Source organism: Diadema antillarum, unplaced genomic scaffold (assembly GCF_040938485.1).
Source record: "Diadema antillarum isolate AM-2024a unplaced genomic scaffold, OU_Dant_1.0 seq00000821_RagTag, whole genome shotgun sequence".
NCBI classification, from domain to species: domain Eukaryota; kingdom Metazoa; phylum Echinodermata; class Echinoidea; order Diadematoida; family Diadematidae; genus Diadema; species Diadema antillarum.
In genome coordinates this window covers 2,111,841-2,139,216 of record NW_027271698.1, presented here as the reverse complement: position 1 = coordinate 2,139,216, position 27,376 = coordinate 2,111,841, and the positions used below count along the sequence as shown (strand labels likewise).

General features: G+C 39.4%; 1 protein-coding gene across 3 annotated transcripts in view; it reads right to left on the bottom strand.

Annotated features, from left to right (window-relative positions):
• The window catches only part of LOC139739851 (uncharacterized), a 79,769-nt gene that overhangs the window by 40,529 nt on the left and 11,864 nt on the right, over positions 1-27,376 (bottom strand). For 2 of the 3 annotated variants that reach the window (XM_071650449.1, XM_071650450.1), the window contains exons 2-3: positions 12,650-12,815; positions 3,597-3,793 (exon numbers count right to left, since the gene is read on the bottom strand). In XM_071650449.1, coding sequence (XP_071506550.1) covers positions 3,597-3,793; positions 12,650-12,808 — 356 coding nt within the window. In that variant the 5' untranslated portion in view covers positions 12,809-12,815. Of the gene's footprint in view, positions 1-3,596; positions 3,794-11,028; positions 12,067-12,649; positions 12,816-27,376 lie in introns of those variants that run through there. The other variant, XM_071650451.1, reaches the window with a different exon arrangement.

The following is a 27,376-nucleotide window of genomic DNA, read 5'->3' as shown; positions in this document are numbered from 1 at the left end:
ATAACTGAGTGTCTTTCATTTTCTCATCCACAGAGGGAAAATGGGGAGTAGGGTTTCAAAATATGTGTAATATCTTCAGTATGTAACTCATATTTGATATCTCTTACATAGTCTCTCTGCAGTTTATTCAAATTCTTGGTAGTTTGAAAAGCAACAGATGTTTGTATTATAGTAAACACTGTTTCGGACGTGACACATTAGTGTTAACATTACTTTTTACGTGAATTCTATACAATTTTGCTCACATCCATTTGTGTTTTAAGTCAGTTTCATTGAAATACCAATGCATGGCAAACTATTTGGAAAAAAATTAACTTACCATTACTTATTTTTCTTTCTTTTTCACCTTTATTTGTCAAGAATATTAGATTCATGTATGGACATGGATATTGCATAATGTTCTGATTGGACATTCACATGTTATATTTCTGTACAATATATTGCACAGCGACTCATAAGCATGCTGCAGCAGTGCATGTACACTGTATGTTATTAAATTAGTGTCATGCTAAAGTGCAGTGAATATTGAATCAGTTTCATTAATAATTCATTGATATTTGTTACATCAACTTCTGTAAACACACAAACTGTAGTACTGAGAATACTGTGAAAATCAAAATGTCAGACTTCTCTCCCTACTTGTACAGTGTATGAGTAGGGTCAATCCTGATTTCAGATAAACTGCACCCCATTAATAAACATTTTTGTAAGGAATAATCACTTGATCTGGAAATGTAACTATCCAGGCAAGTTACCCTTAGTCAACTATCCCCCCCCCCCCCCCCCCCCATGAAGTTCCACCTTAGTGCACTGCGCAGTTGAACTGGGATATTATTAAAGATGTATGAAACTAGAGTGTGAGTACTAATAACTGGGAGAGGGCTATGAGCAGTAAGATACTTTTACAACTCCCCTTCTCAATTCTATAAGGGTCATTCTTTCGTGCATCTCAATCTGCTCTACCAAAATATGACAAGTCAAGTTTTACAGGTTGTGCATATGGACATATACTGTAATATATTTTGAGAACAATCAAACTCCAAATTGAATTAAAGAGATGTAAACTTGAAATCACATCATATACCATCCACTCCCAACCAGAAGCTGATTTAGCGTTAGAATAGCTGATAAAAATGAATGTTTAAAGGACATGTATACACATTGTAAGAACTGTACTTGTACATCCCCAAGTGAGCTAGATACATGTACATAAGATGTCCCAACATATTTTGTATACAGTAAAGGGCATTGCATCATAGACAGACAGGGTAGTGCAATATATTTGAACAAGCAATGCACTTGTAAATAGATAAATTTAAATAAATGAAAATGTAAAACGAAACTTGAATTTAATGATTATATAGACACATGTACAAAAAACAAACAAACAAACTGGCAACTAAAAGTGGTATAAGGGGATGTAAATATGATCTTGCCTGCTAAAGTACCCTTTAGATATATTTAATCTTGATGGCATATATATGTGTATGCATAACATTATTTAACTTGTGTTCCTACAGTCACAAATACCATGGTAGTCAGGATATTTAGCATTTTATTACAAATAACATTTTTTTTTTTACTTGTTACTTATGGTACAGTGCAGGACCAATTGATTCCAGTACAGTTCTACAAAATTTCGAGGCCATGATTCGATCTTTGTCACAGGTATCAAAAATACAAATAACAGCATTCCTCACTTTGAATATGCATACATGTAAATGCACAGAAACAATTGAGCATGTTTGCATGTGCAGGAGTTAACTGGACAGATGTTCTAAAGGTAACTACTGTAGTAATCTATCTAGCTAGTAACATATTTCAGCAGACAAGTGAGCGCTACTTCAATTGAAGGATATGTTTGAATTCACCAGGAGAATGTTGTTGCTATTTATCAAATGCATATATCATTTATGCACTGATTCTTGAATATTTGTGTAAGAAATCATAAATATGAGATTATAAATCCTAGTGATGCCATGACTTGGTTGTTATGTACAAAGCACAGGTCACTCACTAGGATATAAAACCATCTGAACATCCTGTATTCTTCATGACTCTTGAAAACTTGTACTAAACAATCTGGGTTGATTGAGTTTTTGGCAGCATAGAATGCACATGTATGTATGCATCTACAAGCTCTTTATTTCACTCTGTGTCATGTAAACTTTTAAGAGTCACGTCCGAAACAACATTATGGATTTTACTGATCTATAAAGCTTTATAGTGGTCTTCAATCATTATTCCTGACTTGTAAAACTGACCTTTTTCAAATGTGTGTAGGTGACATGAATCACTAAATCCTTCTGTATCTCAATATTGCCTGTATCCGACTTGTGTAATGGCAGGTTTCTTGATAACTAAATACAGTACTTTGCATGAATTGGCTATTACAGCTTTTTCCAACAAGTTAATAGGACATTTGGTAATAAATTTGCTTTTCCTCACCACTTTAATGTGGCAGGCAAGCTTAAGGGATACAGTGCGTTGCTTTGCCAAGACAATAGTTAAGGCTTTGTGACAGGCTTTGTATCAAACATTAGAGACACAAATTTGTGTAAACATTGTGCGTCACGTCCGAAACGAATGTCCTGCATGTATACTATTAATATGTTAAATGCATTTTAACAGAGTAATTATGCATACATTGTGGCTTGGCCACCATTAAGATTTGAATTCTAATGAAATTGATTTTGTTATTCACCTTAAAATGAGTTAAATTGTATGTTAACTACTGTGTCACGTCCAAAACAATAGCCTTTTGTTAACAGTCACGTCCGAAACACCTGAGTCAGAAAAATATCACCACAAGTTAAAATGACCGAAATCTGGTGATACCTATATCATTGTGTTACTTCCTAAGCATGTTTTATATACACCATTAGTGATTCATTTTCTCTCATTTTTAATAAAGAAATTAAAAAAAGAAACAGTCATTTTGTAAAAAATGCCATATTTTGAGTTTTCCTCCTCAAATATGAAAAAATTACATCTCCTTATCAAAAAATGTTGACTAAAATTTGGAGTGTATATCGGAAGCATGAAATATTGATAATGATGGAAAGAGAAGTTGGACATTTCTATGCTTCTTTGTCAAAAAAATGGAAAAGTTAATTTTTCTTAAAATTAGCCCCATGCTTCACTATGCCTCCCCGTAATTTCCTTTTCATTGATATGGGAGCTCTGAAACATTTTTTCCCATTAAATACCAACCCTAAGTGAAATGTCCAGCAACATTTCAAAGCATGAAAAGCAATTCTAAATTTTAGCCATTTTGTCCATCAGTTACACCATTGATCTGAAACAAGACCATATACACTTTGTGCAGCATCTTCTTTTTCTAGGCAACATTCTCTCTTTACTTTATTAGGCTGACACAAGGTGGGAGGACTAGCGGAATGTAATATTCCATGAAGTACCAGGAACTATGGATGCCATGAAAACGTGATGCAGCAATGCTGATGAATGCCTCCCCATATACGGGCACTACTAGCACTGCTAATGGGATTGAACCTGTAACCTACTGGTAGTACTAACTGTCCAGTGCACACACCACCGCATCATGACACTCCCACCTGCAGTAATTGATCACATACCCGATCGGCAGACTGGAAATGATCTCGTTGATGATGTCGGCAGCGATGGTCACATACTCCTCATGGTCTTGTTTGGTGACGATGGTGGCGCGCTCCACCCAGCGCTCCTTCTCGTCCAGCTCCCGCACGGCGCTGTAGGGAGAGTCGCCCGTGTGCGGTTGCAGGTGCGCTGCCCGGGCCGGCGTCTGGAAGGTTACCTTTTACGCACAGACAAACAATCACAAACAACTGGTCAAAAGACAAACAATGCATACTCCCGAACATCAGCATGTGATAATGCGTTTCCTATGCCCTTGTTACCGAAAGCTGGCAAAAGATAGGCAAATTCAAGTATGGAGTCTCAAATCTTTTATCATCTGGTCAGCAAAAAAAAAAATGCAAAGCAAACAAAACTCATCATATAGACATTGACAATGAGAATAGATATTACTGTAGAAAAAGTTCATATGTCCTTCAGATACAACTTATTTGAAGACCATAAAAAAAGTAAAGGACAAAGACAAAAAAAAAGTCTAACCGGAGTGGAGATAACATAGTCTAGAAAACAGCTCATCTTTCCTCTGCTTGTGTGGTAAAGACCATCCAAGAAATACATGCGACTGGAGGAAATTGCGTATAAATCACTGAAAAATCGCCTAGGTAGGTATGGATCCTCTCGCTTCTCGAAGAGTGTTTGGACGGGAAAGCACACGCAACCCTCTCCCCTGTTTACTTGAGCATTAACACATGGTAATGGGAACATGTGTCGAACGTGACTCACCAGGGTAGCACAATGTTGCCTACCGACAGCCACTGCCTAGTTTATGACACATGCGCCGTTAATGTTCTACTCCCAATGTATGGAGGTGATCGGCAAGTTGGAAAACTGGGAGAGAATTTTGGCAACTCTCGCCGACAAATTGAAGTCGACTGCAGCTGCTTAAAGACCCTCACACACCCCCTCACCAAACAATTGGAATTGCAGTATTGTTGTAGTTTTTTCCTTTCTCTTTTTCTGAACTGTAAATTGTATGTTCATCAACAGGTATGTTATTATCATGCATATATTTTATATGCTCATAGAATTTGATTAGACATGCCATCTGTGATATTACTGTGTGATGTATTGCACACTATAGACTTGCTACATGTACATGTATGTTTCATTTCTATTATACAATGTATGTACAAAATAGGGCCTATGCAGTGAGAAGTACTCAGTACTTAAAGGGGGCTATTGTTGCACTAATTGATTTACTAAGTGAATACTATTTGACACAAAATATATGCAAAGTTTAAAGGCAGTGCATTTCTAGAGCTACTGAAATGCCTTAAGAACGAAAGTGCACCATCCACTTGGTGATAGTTCAGATAGAAAAGGAGAAAAGTAATTCAAATTTGGAAGCTGTCTAAAGCATCTAGCAACATTAATGATCTGTGTACAACTTATACAATGTGTTTCTCCAGCATGGCATCTCAATCATAGCCTAAAAAGATATCAACACCTGATGGAATGATGGAATAAAATTGTAGAAATTACACATTTTTTTTTTTGCAAATAAAAAAGACTTCATTGTGTAAGAACAATTGATAATGCGAACACTTCTAATAGTAGGCCTATTAGATTGTAAATTGCCATATGACGACTTAAAACGTGCTTGGAAGTCAAATGAAGCGCTGCTTTCGAACTCTTCGTGCACAGACAGAAAAGTCTGATCAGGGTTGTTCTGCTTCTTGGCTCATTGAACATATTTAACTTTTTCAAAAGGAAAACAGGGACAACGGAGTCATATTGTCAATGGAGATAAACTTTGTGCACAAATCATACAATCGGCTAAAATAACACAGATTGCACAATCAAAATATGAAGTCCTTTCCCATTCATATTATGCTCAATGTCATGGGAAGAAATGTTTTATACATTCCTTTTTATTTTGCAAATCATGCATAATGCAAGAAGTAATAGGAAAGCGGGAAATAACCTCCAACTCTGCTTATCTAATCTCCTAAGAAACTTTTACTCGCCAATTTGCATACATAAGATTGCACCATTGCATTATTGCATCATCAACCTACAGGTACATAAGTGGTAAAATTTGGTTGGATTCACAACTTGGGTCTACATACTGCAAGCAGGAGTGGCTGTACTCTGCTTCATTTTGACACACTTGTAATATCAAGGTGTATCATGAAAATCCATACAGTAAAGAGGTGCATGTAATACCCATGGTAGTCGTACATTGCATTTTGCGCATGTCAGTATCACAGTGTATGGTCAATAAGAACACAAAAAGTGACATCAAAGAATACACCGTGTATACACCGTACATGTACAAGTGTAGATGAGAAAACAATTTGAAAATTTTAAAAGAAACAAAATAGAAGTGGGTAACAGGAATAATTTCTCAAAACTAGTGGCCAGGTTACTGAGAGCACTACAATCATGGACTTCACTAATGGACTGAATATACATGTACGGTAAAATGAATTTCTGTGACCAAACATTTAGTGGATTATAAATAGTTTGCATCCAGATAATTCAACCTCAAAAAGGACATAATTTGGTTTCTTGTGGCTTGTGGCTGGCAAGACACTGGCAAGTTGTGGATCCACTGAATTATCACCATTAATAAACTTGAATAACTGTGAGTGCTTGAAATCTGGGATTAGTAGAAAAACCTAATGCTGCAATGAAAAATCAACTCATTAGTATGCATTAAACAAAAGTTGATTAAGAGTAATGAGGGTGAGCTACAGGTAGAAATGATGCAGGTGAAGAATGCATTGCTTGCATGTTTCCTGTCAAACTGAGAATCAATGAAGTTATTAAGGATTTGTTAGTAGCTTCTCTATACATTGAAGCATACACAAACATCATAAATGCAATGACAAAAGAAAACAAAACAGAATTAACATCTACGTCAGCTGCTCTTCTGTGCTTTAAAATGAAACAGAGATACAATAGATACAACGTAACAATGTCTAAAATATTGCACCGTGTATAAATGTATGACCCTATATTTGGGCAGCCAAAAACTGCTCATTCTGAGTAGACATCCATGAGATATTCCATTCGAGCCAAGGGTACTTATTGATATCTTTACCCACGGGGCAACTGAGCGTAATCTTGGGCATAAACGCAATACTCTACGAAAGCTGAAAGTTTTAGTATATGAGGTTGACAACATTCGATGTTCATAATGAGAATGTAGATATTTTATGTGTCAAAAACCATTGATCTGTGTCAAAATTTTGATGTCGCAGTTAGATATTTTGGTGAGACAAATCCTGATAAACAAATTTGGATGCTGCAGCATGCATACATACAGTACGTAGTTTATCAACTAAGTTACACACATCGAGGCACTATTCTACACAGTTTGATGGTGACTTGTCTCTTCATAGTGTGTGTGTATCCCAGCTGTCAAACAGTTCTTGACAAGGCGATAGATTGCTTTGGACAGGGAGTCCTTCACTATCCCATCCCCCTCACCCCCCCCCCCCCCCCCCCAGCCCCCACCTTACCCATCCCTCCCACCCCAACTTCCCCTTGAATTGGACCTCCGGGCATGACAAATAAACGCCTGTCTGTCTCCCCGAGGGCGGTAGACAGATGTGTGTGTGTATGTGTGTGTGTGTGTGTGTGTGTGTGTGTGTGTATGTATGTGTGTGTGTTCTTGTTTGTGCTACACCTACACATGTATACATGGATGTATCATCCTTCCAGTGGAGACAAAATAATGGCGAAATGTCAAGCCGCGGCACGCACAACTCACTCGGCACAAGTGCTGGATTCCCTGGCACTACACGTTACAAACTCCCTGAATACAGTTTGACATCTATTGACTTCGTTGCATTTAACAAGTTTCCCAAGCACTCTATAGGCCAATAGTTGTACATTCATTTGATGTGCAGATTAATATTTCATAAATTATTTATTGCACACATACAGTACAATATCTGTGCTCTGTGCTTTCTTGGACACCACACTACGTTTCCTCCAGATAGAGTTTCATACGTGTAATGAAGAGTGTCCACAAGACAAGAGCCCCCAATAATCCAAAGTGCCATTTGTTGCAGGGTATTTAGATCATTTTTTTTTTGAAAAAAAAAAATTCTTCCCCCAACAAAATTAAGCAACCGCTGGACTCCCAAAATAATCTTGTATAACACTTACAGTGACTATCATTACTGCTTGTAGATTATTGGACAAGACCTTTCCCCGAAATGTGGTTAATTATTTTCAGACTAGCAGAGGATGAAGCGTAACTTTCGGTTGCTTGGCTGCAAAAAATGTCTAATGTCTAGTACTTGTGTTTTATTTACCACTGCTACAAGCTGACAATACAATTGGGTATACATGTACACAAGTACATGTAGCATATATGCATACATGTAAACTCTGGATAATCGTCAATGGCATTGTAGTAGCTCTGTGTATTCCATTGATGTTTTCCCACAATGAGCACTGGTTCTAGTGCAATAAGTTCAATCACCACTTCGACAACCAGTTCAATGATTTGTGAAGGTCAGTTGAGTGTATTTCATTCAAAATCTACAGAACATACGCTGTATGACACAAATTTAAATGAATGCTTGACTTTGACTTAAACTATGCACTTTGATATATAAAGTTTTCAATATTTCACCTCTGGCAGAGAAATATATTGAAAACAAATTTTACCAATTAATCTGTACCTTGTAACTCTTGTATATACTGTAAAACTAGGATTGTTCGCGTGCATTTTAATTTTGCATATTTCGTGAGAGCCAAGATTTGCGAAAATAAAATGCAAAGTTGTGAAAGTTCTTGTCTACACTATACGCACTGAATGTTAAAAGCAACTCGCAAAAATTTCATGCCGCGAAAAAGGCTGTCAGCTCCAATTCACGAAAATTTCATTCCGCGAAAATATCGTGTTTTACAGTACCGTACTATAATTTAAGTACTACAAATGAAGTACTGTAAAACATGATATATTCGTGGCATGAATTTTTCGCGAATTGGAGCCAACGGCCTTTTTAGTGGCATGAAATTTTCGCGAACTGGAACTGGTATTCAGTGCATATAGTGTAGAAAAGAACTTTCGCGTGCATTTTAATTTCGCGAATCTTCGCGCTCGCAAAATTCGCGAAATTAAAATGCACGCGAACATCTCTCGTTTTACAGTACCATGTGGCAGTCTAATGTAGATCAAAAGGGCAAATTCCAACCTACTGGCACACACTGTAGCCTCAGATACAGTTATTGTTATCATGTTGAATATATAATAATTCTACAACAAAAATTTGGCATCCTTGTTACCTGCACCATCAACAAAAGTGATTTCTCTAACAAAAATGGCAGCATAATAAGACTGAATAGTAAAAAAAAACAAATAAATAAATGAAAACAAATGGAGAAGAATTTTTCTTAATCACAAGCAGAAAGCAGAAGCAAAATATTTATTTTTTTTCCCCTTAGGGGAATTATTTTAATTCTGAAAGAAGAAATCATGTTCACTGCCTTTAAAAAAGATGTATCATCGACACTATTAGAACTTCAAAAGGAGAAGATGAAAATGTCTACAGCACTGCGCATGCTGTATCACAGCCTGTGTCATTCCGATCCAATAGAACTGAATTGCACAGGTTTGTCCTTACTTTGCAGTCAATAACGGAAAAGTGTCTCAAGCTTTTAATCTGAAGTACATCAGTTTCTCATAAACTGCTGAGTAAGCTTCATCTAAAGTTTGATAACTTATGGCCAGAATTTTGTGCATCTCAATCCAAGATGCATTCCATCTTAAAATATAATGTTCCATAATCTCTAATCATATTACGCACAGGTATTTTGAAGTGATAACTCAAACAACTCTACATCAAATTACTACTATCGATGAGAGTAAAATCGCACCTTATCTGAATGAAGATGACTATCTACTTTTGTACTTGAAGATAGATAAATACAAAATGAAAATGATCTGTCAAAGTTTGGTATAATGGTGACAAAACGAAAAGGTGACTCTCTGGCATGTGTATCATTTAATATGTTGTGGCAACATGCAATACAGCAAGGTAAGATAATGATGTGAGGTGTTGCTCTTACCGCGTCTAGCTGACTGGAGTTGTGAGACAGGCAATCGCCCATGTTACAGAAGCAGTACTGACAGAGAAATAATCTATACGTGTATGAAGAGCAAATAACGTAAACATATGATGTGTTTCTCCTAGCCCCCACTCACTGGATGCAACCTACCAGCTTGCTGCCACAATACACAGCAGGGTTTACTATGAAACAGAAGTCCTTATTTTTATCAGTTGACAAACAAAAGACAAACAAAAAAGCAGCTTTTTAGAATTCAGTATGATCTGAATCTCAAGGATTATGCTATATTTACCTTGTAATTGGAGAATGGTGTTATGAACAGATGTTGTGTATGTGAAAAATGCTGGTACTGAATGTAGAAATCAAATCATTCAATTGCTTTTAAACATAAAGAAGGTGAACCAGTAATGTTTACGATCATATTTTGTTTTAAGAACATGGAAACTTCCGCCAAACTGGCATTTTTCCAACATGTGCAAGAGATGCTTCTTCTTGTTCACAAAGGATTGTGAAAACATAAATGAATTTGATTGCTGGTTACAAGCAGCATTGAAGATGAAAAAACAAATTTCTTAGAGGCAGTGTTTTACTCCATTTTTTACTTGTAAATTCCTGACAAAAAAAAAAACCTGACTAGTCTGACAGTGATTTTTACTGGTCAGGGACCGTCGGACCAGTGCCAGTGTGCAGCCTTGTTGTATGTTATTTATTACTGAAAATGCAAAATTGTGTGGACTGTTTGCTGGAATATTTCAAGTGATGGATGAAATTACCGAATATCTTCTCTGTGCATCTGGGTATGCTGTGAACTCGACTGCATGTATACACAACATTATAATACAATACAAACAAAATACAGAGTACCCAATTAGTAGTAAGTGTAAAAGAGCAATGTCTACACACGTTAATGATAGTCATTCAGTGGGGTTAAGTAATTCAAGTGACATGAACAACAGTTTGTTAATCTCTGAGCTAGAATAATAAACGTTCACTACAAAAAAAGAAAAAAAAAAGAAAAAAAAGAGAGTTAAATGCACAATATGAGGCATACATGATGTGGTGTGAAACGTAACAACGATGCAAGAAAGAATCAGGCGTTGAAATGGTGGCTGCACTACGATCAGGTCTACAGAGATGTTTCGCCGGGTATCATGCTAGTTCGTTCTCTCTTTTCAGTGCGTGATGATAAGAAGCCATCGGCATCAAGGTAAAGGGGTGGGGAAGGTTGGCTCGGTGAAAAGGGACAGAGGAGACTCTGAACGGACCCATGCAGTCAGTTGGCAAGTTCAAAGACTCTCCACCACATGCTCAGTGAACGGCACACGGCAAGAAAAGTCAGTCCCATGCACACACAACCAACACTACCTGCCCCAGAGGCGAGTCGACGCTGGGCGGCGAGGCACTGACCAGGCTCTCCGATGTCATGCCAACGGCCGAGTCGCTCGAACTGTGGCTGGGCGACCGCAGAGTCTCCCGTGGGGCGGGTGATACGCCTTCTGAGAAGTCATTGTCAAGCCCGTTGACCAAGTTGGTCCCTGAGCATGGCGGGATATTGTCTAAGGGTAATGTGTCCTCATTGCGGATGTCATCGTCCAGTTCGGCCCCTAGTTCGTCCTCAATGGACCGAAGCTCGTTGTCGTTGTCCAGATGGCTGAGTTCTGCATCGGTGAAGAGAGAGTCGCTTCCTGATGATACATCCTTATAGTCATCCGCTATGGAGTCGTCCGGTACCCCGAGAGCTTCCAAGACTTTCTTCACATCTTGCTGCCTCAAACGCGCCATTAGTTCGTCGTCTGATATGCCTGGATCCAAATCCACTGTCCCTATCTCATCTGCCGCGGCATTCTGGTCTGCCACGGGAAGCTGCCCAACATTTGGTCCCGGAGCAAAGTCCCGCACGGGAGTCATGATGGCACTGGTGTTGCCACTGCTGTCCCCCACGCTGGGGTTGTCCGACTGCGCGCTCCCCATGTCCAGGTCCGGATTCGCACTCATCAACCTGCGCCGTGAGCTGCCGCGGTGGTGTCCCCGCTCGCGCGTGGCCGACTTTCGGGCGCTTTCCCCCCGATTACACTGGTCAAGAGTCCTGGAGCCGTTGGGGTTGCCCAGCGGGGAGGATGAGCGCATCACCGAGTCCCTGTCTACACCACCAGTGCTGGTGTGTGCACGAGGCCGCTGGCTTTCACTGCGAATGGCAGGCATAGAATTTGATCTCTGGGCAGGCTTGCGAGCTATGCCGTCCCGTGCCTGTGTGGAGCTGCTCAAGTGATTGAAATCAATACTGACTTCAGTGGTGTAGGGCAGCCGCTGCACGGGGGTGAAACTCCTAGAGTACTGCTGGGACGATGAGGAAATACTGCCGTCGGATGACAAGTCGCTCATGTGAGAGTTTGTGTCACCCATTACGGACATAGGAGTAGCGGGTGCTAGCAACGCTGTCTACGCTATAACACGACAACCAAGCAAGATAGAGACTCACAACACGAAGGTGACGGACCAATGGAGAAAGAACAGGCAATATATCTTTGAGGAAAAAAAGAATAGCAATATAAAGAGAGTATACATTCAAGGGAACAAAACTGTAGCTAGTGAATCATATGATTGGCCTTGTGAGTTGACTCTGTTGAATTGAGAGAAAGCAAAGCTGAGTGAGTACAAAATGTATGTATCAAACACAGGAAGTACTGAAATTGTTGTTTGTGATAACAAATGCTTCGTTTCTATTTAGTTCACGGTGAAAAAGTTGACATGACGACTGAAGAGTTAACATGTGATAAATCATGGAACTAAAGGTAAAGTAGCTGTTACACAACAATGATTTGCAAGACCAGAGAAGTGTGTGGGAAGAATAAGATTCAAGCAAAGACTGGGACTATAAAGCCCGGAGGTACTTTAATAAGAGATTCAAAGACGGGAGAGTGCTATGAAATCTAACGTATTGAGTCAAAAGATGGTTGGGAGTGGCTTTAAGAGTTGTTTATCCTACCTTCAAACTCTTATTGACGGGTGCTGGGGTGAGAATGTTGATGATGTTCAAGGGCTTGAGAATGGAATGAGGCTGGCTGGAAGGTGATGTGAACGGATCACCCTGGAGGCTGGCTTGATTCTCCTTATCACAGACTGGTGAGAACGGGCACCCACTCATTGTTCAGCTGGGTGGACAAAAACAGAGAGATACACAAAATTACAGATTGAAAGAATGATAATTATATAGAAAATCAGAGAGTACTGTAAAACAAGATATTTTTGCGGCATGAAATTTTCGCGAATTGGAGCCGACGGCCTTTTCCCCCGCATGAAATTTTTGCAAATTGCCAATGGCATTCAATGCATACAGTGTAGACAATAACCTATGTGCGCTTTTTAATTTCACAAATCTTGGCTCTCGGGAAATTCGCAAAATTAAAGTGCACGTGAACATTCTTTGTTTTACAGTATGTACAATTGTACATCTGCAGATAAAGGGTCATTTCTTTTCAATAGAAATAATATGGAAGGAACGATAATGCAACTTTATTTCCATTCTCAAAAAATCAAAATAGAATAAGTACTCATAAACTACATGCTGGAGACATTCACAAGACATACACTGTACAACGTACAGTTGTAAGCTATCTCATGTGAAATTCATAGAGTGACATCTACAATGTACAGGAGTACATCTATTGCATTCACTCTTTATCTTGCAAACATTTTACTGATAGCATGCTTGAAAACATCAGTGCATGCTGACCTGTAGTTTGGTGACCTATAATGTAGGCCTATTTGAAAGGTTATCATTTACACTACATCCCCAAACACAGTTTACAAGCTTCATCTCCAGGTATGTGCTGACAAAAATATCTACAGCTGTATGTACACAGCGCACACTTGTATCTGATTCTGGCTAACATGTACATGTACAGTTTGTATGAATGAACGGATATTTTGTATACCTGCCAACACAAAATGTGTATATGGAGGGTCTCCACATGTTCCAAGGTCTTTGCTCTCATGCAATAATATTTTTCTCAATTCACAATAGAACTCGTTAGTACTGAGTCTTTTGAAAAGGAAAACCTTCCTCATTGCCAATGGACGGTGGTTGCATTTAGAGATCAACAATACAGAGATTTCTATGGCCTTTCAACTGCAGTGCCATCCAATGCATCACAATACGAAGCAACCAGCGACTCTTGAGTCAACATCGCTGTCAACTCATGGACAGGCGTTGACAAGTTGTCTGACTCAGGAATGTTGGCTTGGTCTTCAAGTGAAACTTTCAGAGAACTGAGTTAAGCTGCATTTACACCAAATCCGGCGTGGGTCACGGAGCGGGGTTTTTGCTACGGTGCGCCAAAAGGAACCATAATGTAAAAGTGGTTATTTTCGCGCGACTAATTTTTCACGCTCGGCAGGGTAAGAAGAGTTTTGAGTGTTTTTAATTACGCGCAATCAAGACATCAACTACTGGAACATACGGCAAGCAAAAATATTCGCGTGCTGTCATTTTCGCGCTAGTTTCAGGTTGCGCAAAATGCGCGAAAATTTCAACACCGCGAAAATTTCCACTTTTACAGTATCTGGTTCTGTTACAATATCACTTCCCCGCTAATAATTTTCTTACAAAATTAATCTTCTACTGTTGATTTTGTTGCTCTTGATTTTGACATAAAAATAACATTTTGGGTGATTTTGTACCAAATTACTGATTCTTTTTTAACAGAACCAGACATGGTTCCTTTTGGCGTACCAAAGCAAACACCCGGCCTGTTGCCTGTAGTACCGTGCTTGGTGTAAACGCACCATAAGGCATCAATAACATCTGCAAATACCTAACCATTGTTCTTAGCCTGTAGCAGTTCTACATCAACCACTTATTTCATAAAAGATTTTGTAATAAAGATTTTTTAAAATGTGATAAAATGTAATATCAGTTGGTCTTGTACATAAATGTGACTCCATTTCATTTCATATTTCATCCTCGCATCACCAAAAAAGTATTAGAGGGGAAGAAGTTTAACCTTATGTAAATGTTTGAGTATGTCAAATGGATAATTCACTAAAGCACTCCACATACATTGACAGTCTGCATGTAGACTACACTATTTAAAAAATAAGTTTCTTTGTTTTTTCAACTAAAAGTGTAAGACAGAATAAAGAGTGAAATGTATTTTTAAGAGACTACAATGTATGCCAAAAGCTTAAATTACAGCTAAGATCAATTTGTATTTTCCTTGAAAAGCATATTGGAATGCTACTCAATTTAACAGTTCACAAAATACACCTTTATAGAGTGAGCACATTCAACTGGATAATGGGTTGTTTATCACTGTTGCTGAGGTCAAATCATTTGCACTGAACAGCAAAATGTCAAATGCAGGTCATATATTCTACCATAACAATGATGTCCTCTTTTAACCCCTCCCCCATCCACCCACCCCCTTGCCCTATAGACAGCCTTGCATGTAAAAGCTTCCTACCATTACACACTATCTGTTCACTTCCCTGCGTCAGGCGCCATCCCAAGATGATAATGAGCACCTTCGGGCTAACTCTCTTTCATTCCTTTCATCTTCCATCTTGTGGTATGCAACCTTTGTCAAAAGACAGTAAATCAACTGTAGTCCCCCCATCAAGGCACCTATAAAGTAACAAGAATCTAGCCCCAACCAACTGTAAAATTTCTCCACTTGTTCGGTTGCTGTGACAAGCTACTGAAATCCTTGCATCTGATTGGCTGAGAGAAAATTTGTCATAGAAATGTGGCACTTGTCACTGATAACAAGTTTAAGAAACGGGCCCCTGATCTGCATAAAATACACCTTTTCGGTAGACACCATCTTGATCTTTTTGTCATACGGTGTACCACAATCCAAGAGTGGCGAGGATTCAGTAGGCTGCTATACTTTTAAAAAGGTGGTACTGGAATGCTAATGTGTTCTAAAGCACACCTCATGTCCAAAGTTTGAATATGGCCACGTCCAGCCATAGCCTGCACTACAATTGTATGATAGTTAGAGCATGGAGGTCTTTCTTTGTACCTCCATGGTTAGAGCCAACACTGCTGGTTTTTTTATGAGATAGCACGCTTGCAAAAATATCATCAAAATGTCTGTCCAATGTCAGTTGATTTGCTACACCATCAGTGTGATCATTGCGATGGGGTCATCCAAGACTCTTATCCCAGTGCCTGGTTGTACACTGGACTTTGGATTTCATCATACTTCACAGCAGCACATTCAATTCACTGTACAGTATTCATGAAAAAACAAACAAACACACATTTACAAAACTGTTTCACAATTCTTTATCATTTACAATGTACAGTACCTAAAATACAGGACCAAAACCACAATCCTTCACTGGACCATATACAGATCCCGTAGAGCAGCAATATGGCTGGCATGTAAAGAGTTCAATTTCAGCAAAACAACTTGACAAAGCAATCAGATTAGCATAGGTGTAAGCAAATGATAAAAACAAACAAATGTGAGAAGACAATCGCGTCCACTTGAACTTGTATTGTGTCCTTAAGTCAACTTGTGCTGCGATTTATGACCATCTACAAACATTCGTCTCTGGTAACATGACCATGGTGCCACTGGTGAAAGAGCCCTCTTTTGTTCAGTGCATGAAATGTTGATACTAAATGTTGTGCAGTTTCGTGGAAGTGCACCATAGATAATGTTTTTCTACATGCATATCTTCAACAAATTGTGATTTTTCCCTTTTGAAATTTGATATTTCACTCATGATTTCATCATCTTTTTCATGGACAAAATGTAAACATGTGTTTTATGCATGCAACAATCAAGGCCGCTTGATGCTGGCAGCTATTTTGAGATCCCTGAAGTTGGTTTTAGCTAAAGACTTGGCAATATGCAATTTCTTATACTTTCTTCTTTTGTCATAATCTATCTAAAGAAAATGATGGGATGTCTTCACAGCATACAAAATCAAATCAATGTTCCCTCTTTATATGTTAAATAGTAATAGTTTGCCATTTATGTAAAATATCCTTCCATCCATGTAATTATTGACATAACTGGCCAGTATACCTACATTATCAAACTATCACAAAGTGCTTCCCTATATTCCCTTCCAATCATACTCAGATTTACTGCAAAGTTGAAGGAAGGCTACCTTTCTATATTGTAACATGAAATAACTATTGTCATTCAGTTGTCTTTGAAATAAAAGAAAAAATTACTGTTACCCACTGGGGGAAATACCTTAAAAAAAAAGACATATCTGGTACAATCACAGTCAACAAGTTCTGAACACAAGAGTAATCATGGTACAAATTTGGTACAAATTTTAGTAATTTGGTATACGTCAGGTAGATGAAAAGCACATACAATGTACATGTATACACAATGTATGTTTATGTTTATAGATTACTCCATCAGACGGCATTTCTGCTACGTTGCTATCGGCTCGTTTTCAGCACCAACCTTTCCCGATCGATCTCGCCACACTTGACAATTAATCAGGGCAAATGCGACATTAATCCCCATGTCAGCAGCTGCCGCCGATATTTCCTACTGACGGATTGCGAGGAGCTGCTCGAATATTAGATTTGTTGTGTATGTATCCATTCATCACAACACCCAAGTACGGGAACATGCATGCTTCGTTAACCTCCCACTGCGGTAAGCCCTGTGGCGGCATGGGTGCTTTCGTACTCGAGAGCACTCAAAATCACTAGAGTCCATTAAGAGTTTGAGCCCAAAAGTTTGCATTTCCATTCAGTGCTGTGCATAAATTCACATACAGCTGATGAAGGGAACCTTTAGGCTTTATATCACAGGATTCAATGTCTTTAGAAAACAGGCATTGCACAACTTTACATCCTGTGGGTAAGAGTGATTTTACACACTTGTGGAGGATATCTAGCCAGGAAATGGATTAATATAAAATGCAATACACTCCTTCTGATAAAGCTTCTGATAAAGCAGGGATAGTAATACTTTTGCACAAGCCCGTGTTGGCAGTTTGCATCACTATAGGCTGGGGTCATTTTTTTTTTTTTTTATGTGTAACCATAAAACTCACATGCTTGGTGTGACCTTCAATTCAAAACATAATACAGTTTAAATTGATTCATATGATACCAAAGTCACTGCAAAATAGCTAAGAACTGAAAGCATTATCATTTTTTTTAATAATAAAAACAAGGAAAAGTAGAAATTACGCCGTGCGTAATATATGTCCCCGCCGGAAGTAGCATTTTGTAACAAAATGTGCAATATAGGTAAAAAATCAAGGTCAAAGGTCAAAGAAGTCAAAGGTCAAAATTCTGTGTAGAAGTTTTGAAGCCCTCACCTAGTGCCATCACATAAAGCAAATGGAATCAAAATTGGGTTAGAAATGGCGAAGGAGTAGCATTTTGTAGCCAATGTACAATATAGGTCAAAAATCAAGGTCAAAGGTCAAAGAAGACAAAGGTCAAAATTCTGTGTAGAAGTTTTGAAGCCCTCACCTAGTGCTATCACATAAAGCAAACGGAATCGAAATCGGGTTAGAAATGGCGAAGGAGTAGCATTTTGTAGCAAAATGCACAATATAGGTCAAAAATCAAGGTCAAAGGTCAAAGAAGTCAAAGGTCAAAATTCTGTGTAGAAGTTTTGAAGCCCTCAACTAGTGCCATCATATAAAGCAAACGGAATCGAAATCGGGTTAGAAATGGCGAAGGAGTAGCATTTTGTAGCAAAATGTACAATACAGGTCAAAAATCAAGGTCAAAGGTCAAAGAAGTCAAAGGTCAAAATTCTGTGTAGAAGTTTTGAAGCCCTCACCTAGTGCCATCACATAAAGCAAACGGAATCGAAATCGGGTTAGAAATGGCGAAGGAGTAGCATTTTGTAGCAAAATGTACAATATAGGTCAAAAATCAAGGTCAAAGGTCAAAGAAGTCAAAGGTCAAAATTCTGTGTAGAAGTTTTGAAGCCCTCACCTAGTGCCATCACATAAAGCAAACAGAATCGAAATCGGGTTAGAAATGGCGAAGGAGTAGCATTTTGTAGCAAAATGTACAATATAGGTCAAAAATCAAGGTCAAAGGTCAAAGAAGTCAAAGGTCAAAATTCTGTGTAGCAGTTTTGAAGCCCTCACCTAGTGCCATCACATAAAGCAAACGGAATCGAAATCGGGTTAGAAATGGCGAAGGAGTAGCATTTTGTAGCAAAATGCACAATATAGGTAAAAAATCAAGGTCAAAGGTCAAAGAAGTCAAAGGTCAAAATTCTGTGTAGAAGTTTTGAAGCCCTCAACTAGTGCCATCATATAAAGCAAACGGAATCGAAATCGGGTTAGAAATGGCGAAGGAGTAGCATTTTGTAGCAAAATGTACAATATAGGTCAAAAATCAAGGTCAAAGGTCAAAGAAGTCAAAGGTCAAAATTCTGTGTAGACGTTTTGAAGCCCTCACCTAGTGCCATCACATAAAGCAAACGGAATCGAAATCGGGTTAGAAATGGCGAAGGAGTAGCATTTTGTAGCAAAATGTACAATATAGGTCAAAAATCAAGGTCAAAGGTCAAAGAAGTCAAAGGTCAAAATTCTGTGTAGCAGTTTTGAAGCCCTCACCTAGTGCCATCACATAAAGCAAACGGAATCGAAATCGGGTTAGAAATGGCGAAGGAGTAGCATTTTGTAGCAAAATGCACAATATAGGTCAAAAATCAAGGTCAAAGGTCAAAGAAGTCAAAGGTCAAAATTCTGTGTAGAAGTTTTGAAGCCCTCAACTAGTGCCATCATATAAAGCAAACGGAATCGAAATCGGGTTAGAAATGGCGAAGGAGTAGCATTTTGTAGCAAAATGTACAATATAGGTTAAAAATCAAGGTCAAAGGTCAAAGAAGTCAAAGGTCAAAATTCTGTGTAGAAGTTTTGAAGCCCTCACCTAGTGCCATCACTTAAAGCAAACGGAATCGAAATCGGGTTAGAAATGGCGAAGGAGTAGCATTTTGTAGCAAAATGTACAATATAGGTCAAAAATCAAGGTCAAAGGTCAAAGAAGTCAAAGGTCGAAATTCTGTGTAGAAGTTTTGAAGCCCTCACCTAGTGCCATCACTTAAAGCAAACGGAATCGAAATCGGGTTAGAAATGGCGAAGGAGTAGCATTTTGTAGCAAAATGCACAATATAGGTCAAAGGTCAAGGTCAAAGGTCACAACTGAAATTCTGTGTACAAGTTTTAAAGCTCCCATGTAGTGCTATCATATAAAGCAAACAGAATCAAAATTGGCTCATAAATGACAGAGAAGTAGCAAATTGAACATTCTGATCACACACGGACGCACACACGGACGCACGGACGGACGGACGGACGGACGGACGGACGCACGGACACACACACGTACGGAGCCCGTTTCATAGTCCCCTGCTCGAACTCGTTCGGCGGGGACAATTAATGAGTAATACAACTACCAGGGCACCAGATAGGCCTTATCAACCATAACAAACAGTTGAATTTTCAGTCATTATGGGACTTTTCGCATAATAGCTATTCAGAAAAACAAAAATCATTTGCTCTGAAATTGCAGCTGCTTTGTAAACAGCATACTATGATTACATAACAAATTTTTGAGCATACATGAAGAAAGAATAATTCAATCCACGAAATGACAGAGAAAGGGCTATTCCTGCATCACATACACGTACTGTACATAGGTGATGGTTGAATGGTTGTTGAGAGCTGTTAAAAAACCACGCTACCATTCTCAATGGCACAAATGCTGTGCAACATACATTATACTTAGCACACACGGTAATGGCTGGTATGTAATCGAGTGTTACCATGGCAACCATTGATTGTATCCAATGTCGAAAGGCATCTCACATGGCTCACTGAAGTCCGATGAGTCATAGCAAAAATGTGAAAAAAATAATATTAACATTACTGCATGCACTGCTGGAAAAGCAAATTGTCTGCACATAGAATTCTATCTGAAGAGATTCATGCAGCGTACAATGAGCAATCAAAATGACTTGATACAAATTTCACAGTTTTAAGTAAAACCCTGTTACAGCACACATTGTACATAATGAAATCAAACTGACAAAGTCTTCAAATTGCATTTGGAGCTATTTGGTGGTTTGGACGTTACTTTGATACCTGTGCTAGATAATGTTCTCTTTAAGATGAAAAACAAGAAAGAAAAACAAACAAATTTGCCACTTTTATGGTATCAATACATTCCCAAAGCTATATTCTGGCTTTCGTCTAATCCAGATAATGAAACTTGAGCCGCAATGGCAGATGCAATCACTTTCAATTTTTGTTCTCACTAAAATATTTACCTTTTTTGTTTCTACCAGATCATAAACAATGACATTCTGCCTTGCATAGCTGCTGTCACCGTGATTACAGTCGTGCACTTGGGTCTAATTTGATTGCCCATCCCTGGATCATAGTATCCTACTAGGAATGCTCCAAACTGGGCATGTAAATCCTTTCTAAATCAGGCCTGACTATCCATGTCCCCCTCCCCATCATGAACCACCTCTCTTATCCCCCTCCTATTCTTCCTCTCCCCTGCCCCCTCCCCTCCCCATCCCTAATCTGCCCTTCTCCTTCCTAAATCATGTGGATTTTAATACAGCGAGCTGCTGGCTGGGGCAGAGCTAGGTTTGCTTTGTGCTTCATACACATTGGGGAGGGTGATGGAGATGATGGAATGACACACAAATATTGACATATGTTTAATCACATGACATTAAACTTTATGTCATAGTTACTGAGTATGGGTCAATCCATCAAAACTGTTATCAATGCTGACATTATACAATGACAGTTGTGCCTTTTTTAATATTGAATGTCATAGGGCTCCTTTTGTGTGACGTAAAATTGTATATGTGCAAATCAAAGGATAGCCCATTACATACAAATGTTGCTTTATAATGTAAACAATTATTACTCTGGTGTTATGTATTTCTGCATGGATTAAGACATTGCACACACAATTGTACTTTTTTTTAACTGTCAATAGGCTTGTGCAGAAAGTTTGCCATTGTTTACAAACTGCCAACAGCTTTGTTATTATAAAACTGTGCCCCTAAAAGTCATCGACCTAGCTATTTTGATATCATACATGTATGCTATTTTCCTTTTATAGAAATAAGTACATATTCTGTAGAGCCATGCCAAAGGGAAAAAATGAAAATACATAGATTGACCTATAAAGGGGGGAGGGAGGGGCTGGATTTAATATTACTAAATGGGCATTGATTGCTAGTATACACATTAGTGATTTATTCTGCCCACCTACAACTGTACCATTCTGCTACATACACTGTATATACGCATTTCTGTATAGAGAAATCGTCATGTAATTGTAATACAGTAGTTTGGTAAACCCCAGTATTAATCATCTTTGTACTCTCCTACTCAATCTATACAGTAAGATTCCAATGAACACATCATCGCACTGCATTGCATGGTACAGCATTTGCATGGTACAGCATTTGCAGTTCTGGCATGGAGTTGGTACTCAATATCAACAGGAATCTCTCATCACTCTGTGCAAGTCCTATCCAATATGCACCGGCTTCAAGGCACCAGATGACACTGATTACAGCAAGCCATTACCTCACAGTGTAATCATCATATTACTAATATAGATCCTCCCATTCCTCCTGCATGATGGGGGAAAACAATGCACGCCATAATAGCTCTACCACCAAAACTTCATCAGCATTCCGCTCAGACGCTCCAACGCACTCAACAGCGGGTGAAATTCCGACAGACGTGCATGAATTCCCCCAACACCTAACGCCTCGCTCAGCATGGCACCACGGAAAAATGCTTGGCCACCTATGCCGTGCACTAGACAAACTCAACAGCATGGCATCCCGTCCCCGATGGAAGAGCAAAGAATATTTGCGCGAGCATATTTGCCATTGGGCATGATATCCTCATTGCAAAATTGGGGGGAGATCCTGAGTCAGACACAAGCGCAGTTCAATTTTCAGCTGCGAGAAATATAATCCGCCAGCAGAAGTAGGATCAGCTTGCCAGCGATGAGAATCACGGATAAACGGGAAAATGAAATATATGCAGAACTGCACAGTATGAGACAGTGCCAGGTTGCTCCGGGCAAGTAAGAAAGTCCACCGCGGGGAAATAAAAACACTGTTGACTAGAAATAGTGCTGTGATGAAATGCAATTTGTACGGCTGTATTTTGTCTCATTCATGACTGAAAGGGAATGTGTTCAGATTTGAAGAAAACCAAACAGCATTCTGAGGTAACCTCTGACCTCATCCTCATTCAAGAAGTCCTTTATTTTCTCCTGTTACAATGTTATGTCAGACACTTCTGCAGAAGTATGATTTACTAGTACTCTAATGTTTCACACACACACACACCATAACATGAGGTAAACTATTTCTTTCTGACCAGTTGACTGCTGGTTTTGATAAAACGTGAATATTACAGTGAGATCATTTAAATTTATGGATCCATTTTTTTTTAAGGCCTTGATGACGAAGTCTGAACACTTTTCTATGCAAAACAATTATACCAAAGCAAATGTCCCATACAGAAAACACAACAAGAAATCTGCCGAACCAAAATAGACAACACACTACATTGTAGGTCCCCTTACATCTGGTGACCGGTATAGGGAATTATCAAAAAACGGGAGAAAATACAGAATGGACAACACTTTAACTCACTCTCTGAATTACAGTGTATGATGTGAACTTCAGCATTTTTGGGACAAAAGAGCCACTTCATGGAAGGATAGCCTGGAATAGAGAAATGCCCTCAACCCTTTCTGAACCAGGGACTTTAGACAGTGTATATGCAAAGCTATGGTATGGGGTTTTCTGTGCTAATCACCACTCACAGCACACAAAAGGTTAATAGAACCGAGTCGATGCGCTCAATAAAACCAAAGAACTATAATAGCTCTTAATAAAACCATGGAGCTACTAGTAGCTCCATGATAAAACCATGGAGGTACAAAGAAAGACCTCCATGATAAAACTGAGTCAATGAGAGGGAGTAAATGTACAGGAGGTCAGGACAAGTTGGGGAGGGGGGGTGGGGGGGGGGGGGGTGGAAGAGACATTGATCATAGAAACAGAACTCAAGGCCCCAGGGCTATCATCTCCGGAGCGCCAAATCACAGAGATGAAGCTTGCGTTTGAATGACCCTGTCATAAGTTGGGGCGGCTTCTCTCCCCATGCAGTCTCGCATCATTTCAATTACTCAACCCTTACTTGCCCTGATGAATCAGTCTTACCTCTCTATGAAAGAACCACGGAAATATTTATGACCGGTGATGCAGCCCGATTCTCTTGTCTTTCTTTTTTTCTTACACACATACAACACTGTACACATACCCAAATACACACACACACACACTCAAAAGGTCAGAGAGGAAAACAACTGACATTCCACGCAGCAGTTCATAAATTTACTATGACTGAACCATTCATATCTGCTGATCGGTTGCACAGACCCCATAAATATGTTTCACTTTACAAGATATGAAACAACAAAATAGTTAGTATTTTAAAGTGTTGTGACACATAATTCATGTTGTTGATATACATGTAAGTGTCCAGGAATTGTATCTAACAATGAATTAGCATGACAATTCTACATTATTGACCAGTGTGGTGCCTTCAAGAAAGACACACACACACAAATTTACAAAAATAGTTTCAACAATACAGTGCACAGTAAACATGAATGCCAAATTCAACTACAATTGTATCTATATCGAACAATAGGCCAAACACTGAGATGCTAGTCTTGTACAAACAGAACACATTTGTAGCAGATTGAGTTCAAAATTACAATCTTACAGCCATTGGCTCACTTTGAGGTTGAGTTGGTTCACTGAACAAGCTACCCCCTGGGGAGTTACTGATTGTCATTAAACTTGGGGAAATTTCATTCATACTTGAATGGGAAGGTGCAATTCTTTATTTGCTATAAGCTAGGCAGATCCAGGTGCACACTTACAGGGTAAATCCTTTGAATTATATGCTTATTGAGTAAGCTGAGGATCTCCAGAAATAGATACATGTAGGTGACTTACAATCAAATTAATCCACCAAATGGTACTCATAAATTAACTTATCTATTCGTGAATGTTTTCAAATTTATGGAGAATAAGGTAACTCAATCAACATAATTCCTGATAAATACATTTCAACACCTGGGGTTTAGATTGTACAAGTTAAATGTTGCTATGTTGGGCAAACCTTAGGCCACTTTCACCAGCTTTCTCATCAAGTCTGGTTGTCAAGTGTATAAAACTCTGAGTTACTATTGGATGTAAATTTCCTTGTACAGTAATGAAAATATCCTCAAATCTCCTGAAGGCACAGAAAAAGAAAGTAAAGCGACCACAAGAACTCTGCCACAATTCTCTGTTACACAAAAGATTTTTTTTTTTAAATTGTATCTAATGTCAAAGTTAAAGAATAGCATCCTCATCCTGAACTTTAAAACATCATTCTTACCTCAAGATGCCAATTGTGAGTAATACCATGAGTAAGAAGAGCAAGGTGGGGTTGGTTTGGTTTCATGTTGTGAGCAGTAATGAGAGCAAAGAGATTTTCCCCAGTGACTGCTAGAGTGCAGAGTCTTCATACGCCCTGTACTATTGTTTTGTGAGCGCACGGGGAGCACGGGATGACAACGAGGCGGTGGGCTCACCCCTCGTGCTAACACGCTAGCAAACGAGCAACCGAGGAGCAGCCAAATCAGGAAGGGCGTACTCGCGTAAAAGTTCAGAAGTTTGAGTAATACGCGCTGTAGAAATGTTATTTAGTACGCAAAGTCCGCCATTACTAAGTGTGTACAATGGCAGCCCCCATGAAATCACTGACACCATTGTGGAGTCCGCCCTCTAGTGGTGGGGAGGAGAAAAATCTCTTTGAATGAGAGAAACAAGGAAGGAATTTGCCGTGACAAGATTCTGTGACAAGATACGCTGACATTGATGGCTGATAAAAGGGTCCGAGGAGAATTCTGGTCTTGTCAAGACTCAGTCTCCCCTTGTGATGATACGAGTATTATTAGCAAGACGGCAGATGTCTCTTTATCCTGTTTGGGAGAGGACTTGGAGACATTCTAGTCTTTACTTTCGGGCTGGATACCTGAGAGATGCAATGTGACGTGAGTTTAATGACGTTTTGAGTGTGGTTTTGAAATACACTCGTGTTGATCTCAAGGGAAGACATAAGAATGGGCCTTAGACCCCGTTTACAGTGCAAGGCTCGGCCGCGGCCGAGCCCGCCTTCATTTCAGTGTAAACGCGCAAAAGGCCAAATGCGGGGCCAAAATTGGCCTCGCATTTGGCCACACTCTGGAGGTGGTCTCGGCCACGGCCTAGCCGCAGCCGAGCTCGGCCAATTTTAGTCTGGCTTCCAAACCCTCTGCCAGTCCTATTTTGCTATTCAGGATATTAACCCCCTCAACGTCGAAAACTAGTATAGTTCAAGGTGGTTTTGTCCTGCAAAGGATTTTTCTTTCGGCAAAGGCCTTTGCCCCAACGGCGACTTTGTCGCCACGGAATCCAGTTGGCAAAGGGTCTGAAAACCAGACTATACCAAATTGCGTTTGTTTACAAGCAGAGCGCCACTACGACAAAAATATCGAAAGGTTTGAATTAAAAGCGCAGCCGAGCCCAGCAGTGTAAACGGACAAAATTGCAGGACTTGGCCGTGGCTCGGCCGCGGCTCGGCCAGCCCCGCACTGTAAACGGGGTCTTAAATTCTTCAAGACAACATACAGTTCTATATTAATAGTTGCTTGTTTCCTGGGGTGCATATGGCTATGGTCTCATGGGGGGGGGGGGGGGGGGGGGTGGCTGTGGTATTTCTTTCTTTTGGAGGGGGGAGGAGGGATTTATTCCATGTACACTGTACAAGGTCATTTTAAATTAAGTGAACTGCAAGGAGAAGTCTATTGATCAATCAATCAATGTAAAAGTGGATATTAACACAGGACTCATTTTTCGCACTTGGCCGGCTTGTTTTTAAAATTCTGTGGAATGAAGACATCAACTACTGGAACATATGGTTGCATGCTTTTATTTTTACACTAGCTTCGGGTTGCACAAAAATTTCAATTCTGCAAAAAATTTCCTCTTTTACAGTATTTGAAAAAGAAACATATCTCTTTTCCATAAATCTTTAAGAGACTGCACATCAAGAACAGTCCCTTTAATCCACAGTTCATGGACAAGGTACAGTAGCACAGATTTTTAAACTCCTGTATAAACTAAGCTTACATGTCATCCATTACCCAATCGTAACATCTACATCTTACAAACTTAATTCCTCAAAACTGCTGTTAGAAAGACTACTATCCCCGGCATATGTCGCAGCTCACAGATTGAATAGACTCCCACTGTTGTATCATCCTGTAAACAGAGATCACTTTCTGTGAGTGCTGTGGATGTGTCATCAATATTGGGGCCTGGGTCAGGCCTCTCCCCCTCTCTCTCCCCTATGAGCAAGCGGTCATCAAGCAGGGGGTCAGCTGCCAAAACAATTCCGTTTAAACTACATCCCCAACTTTGATTTTTTAATCGTCCATTGCATTGGAAAAGCAGATGAAGGGTTAGTAGCAGTGGTGTTAAGATGTTCTAATTTGCTGTCGTTGTTGTTTCCCCCATGAGTTTACACAAGTTTCTTAGCGCAGTATGCTACATTACGAGGGAGAAATTGAGGTCATCATCTCCATACTCCAACAGTGCAGTTC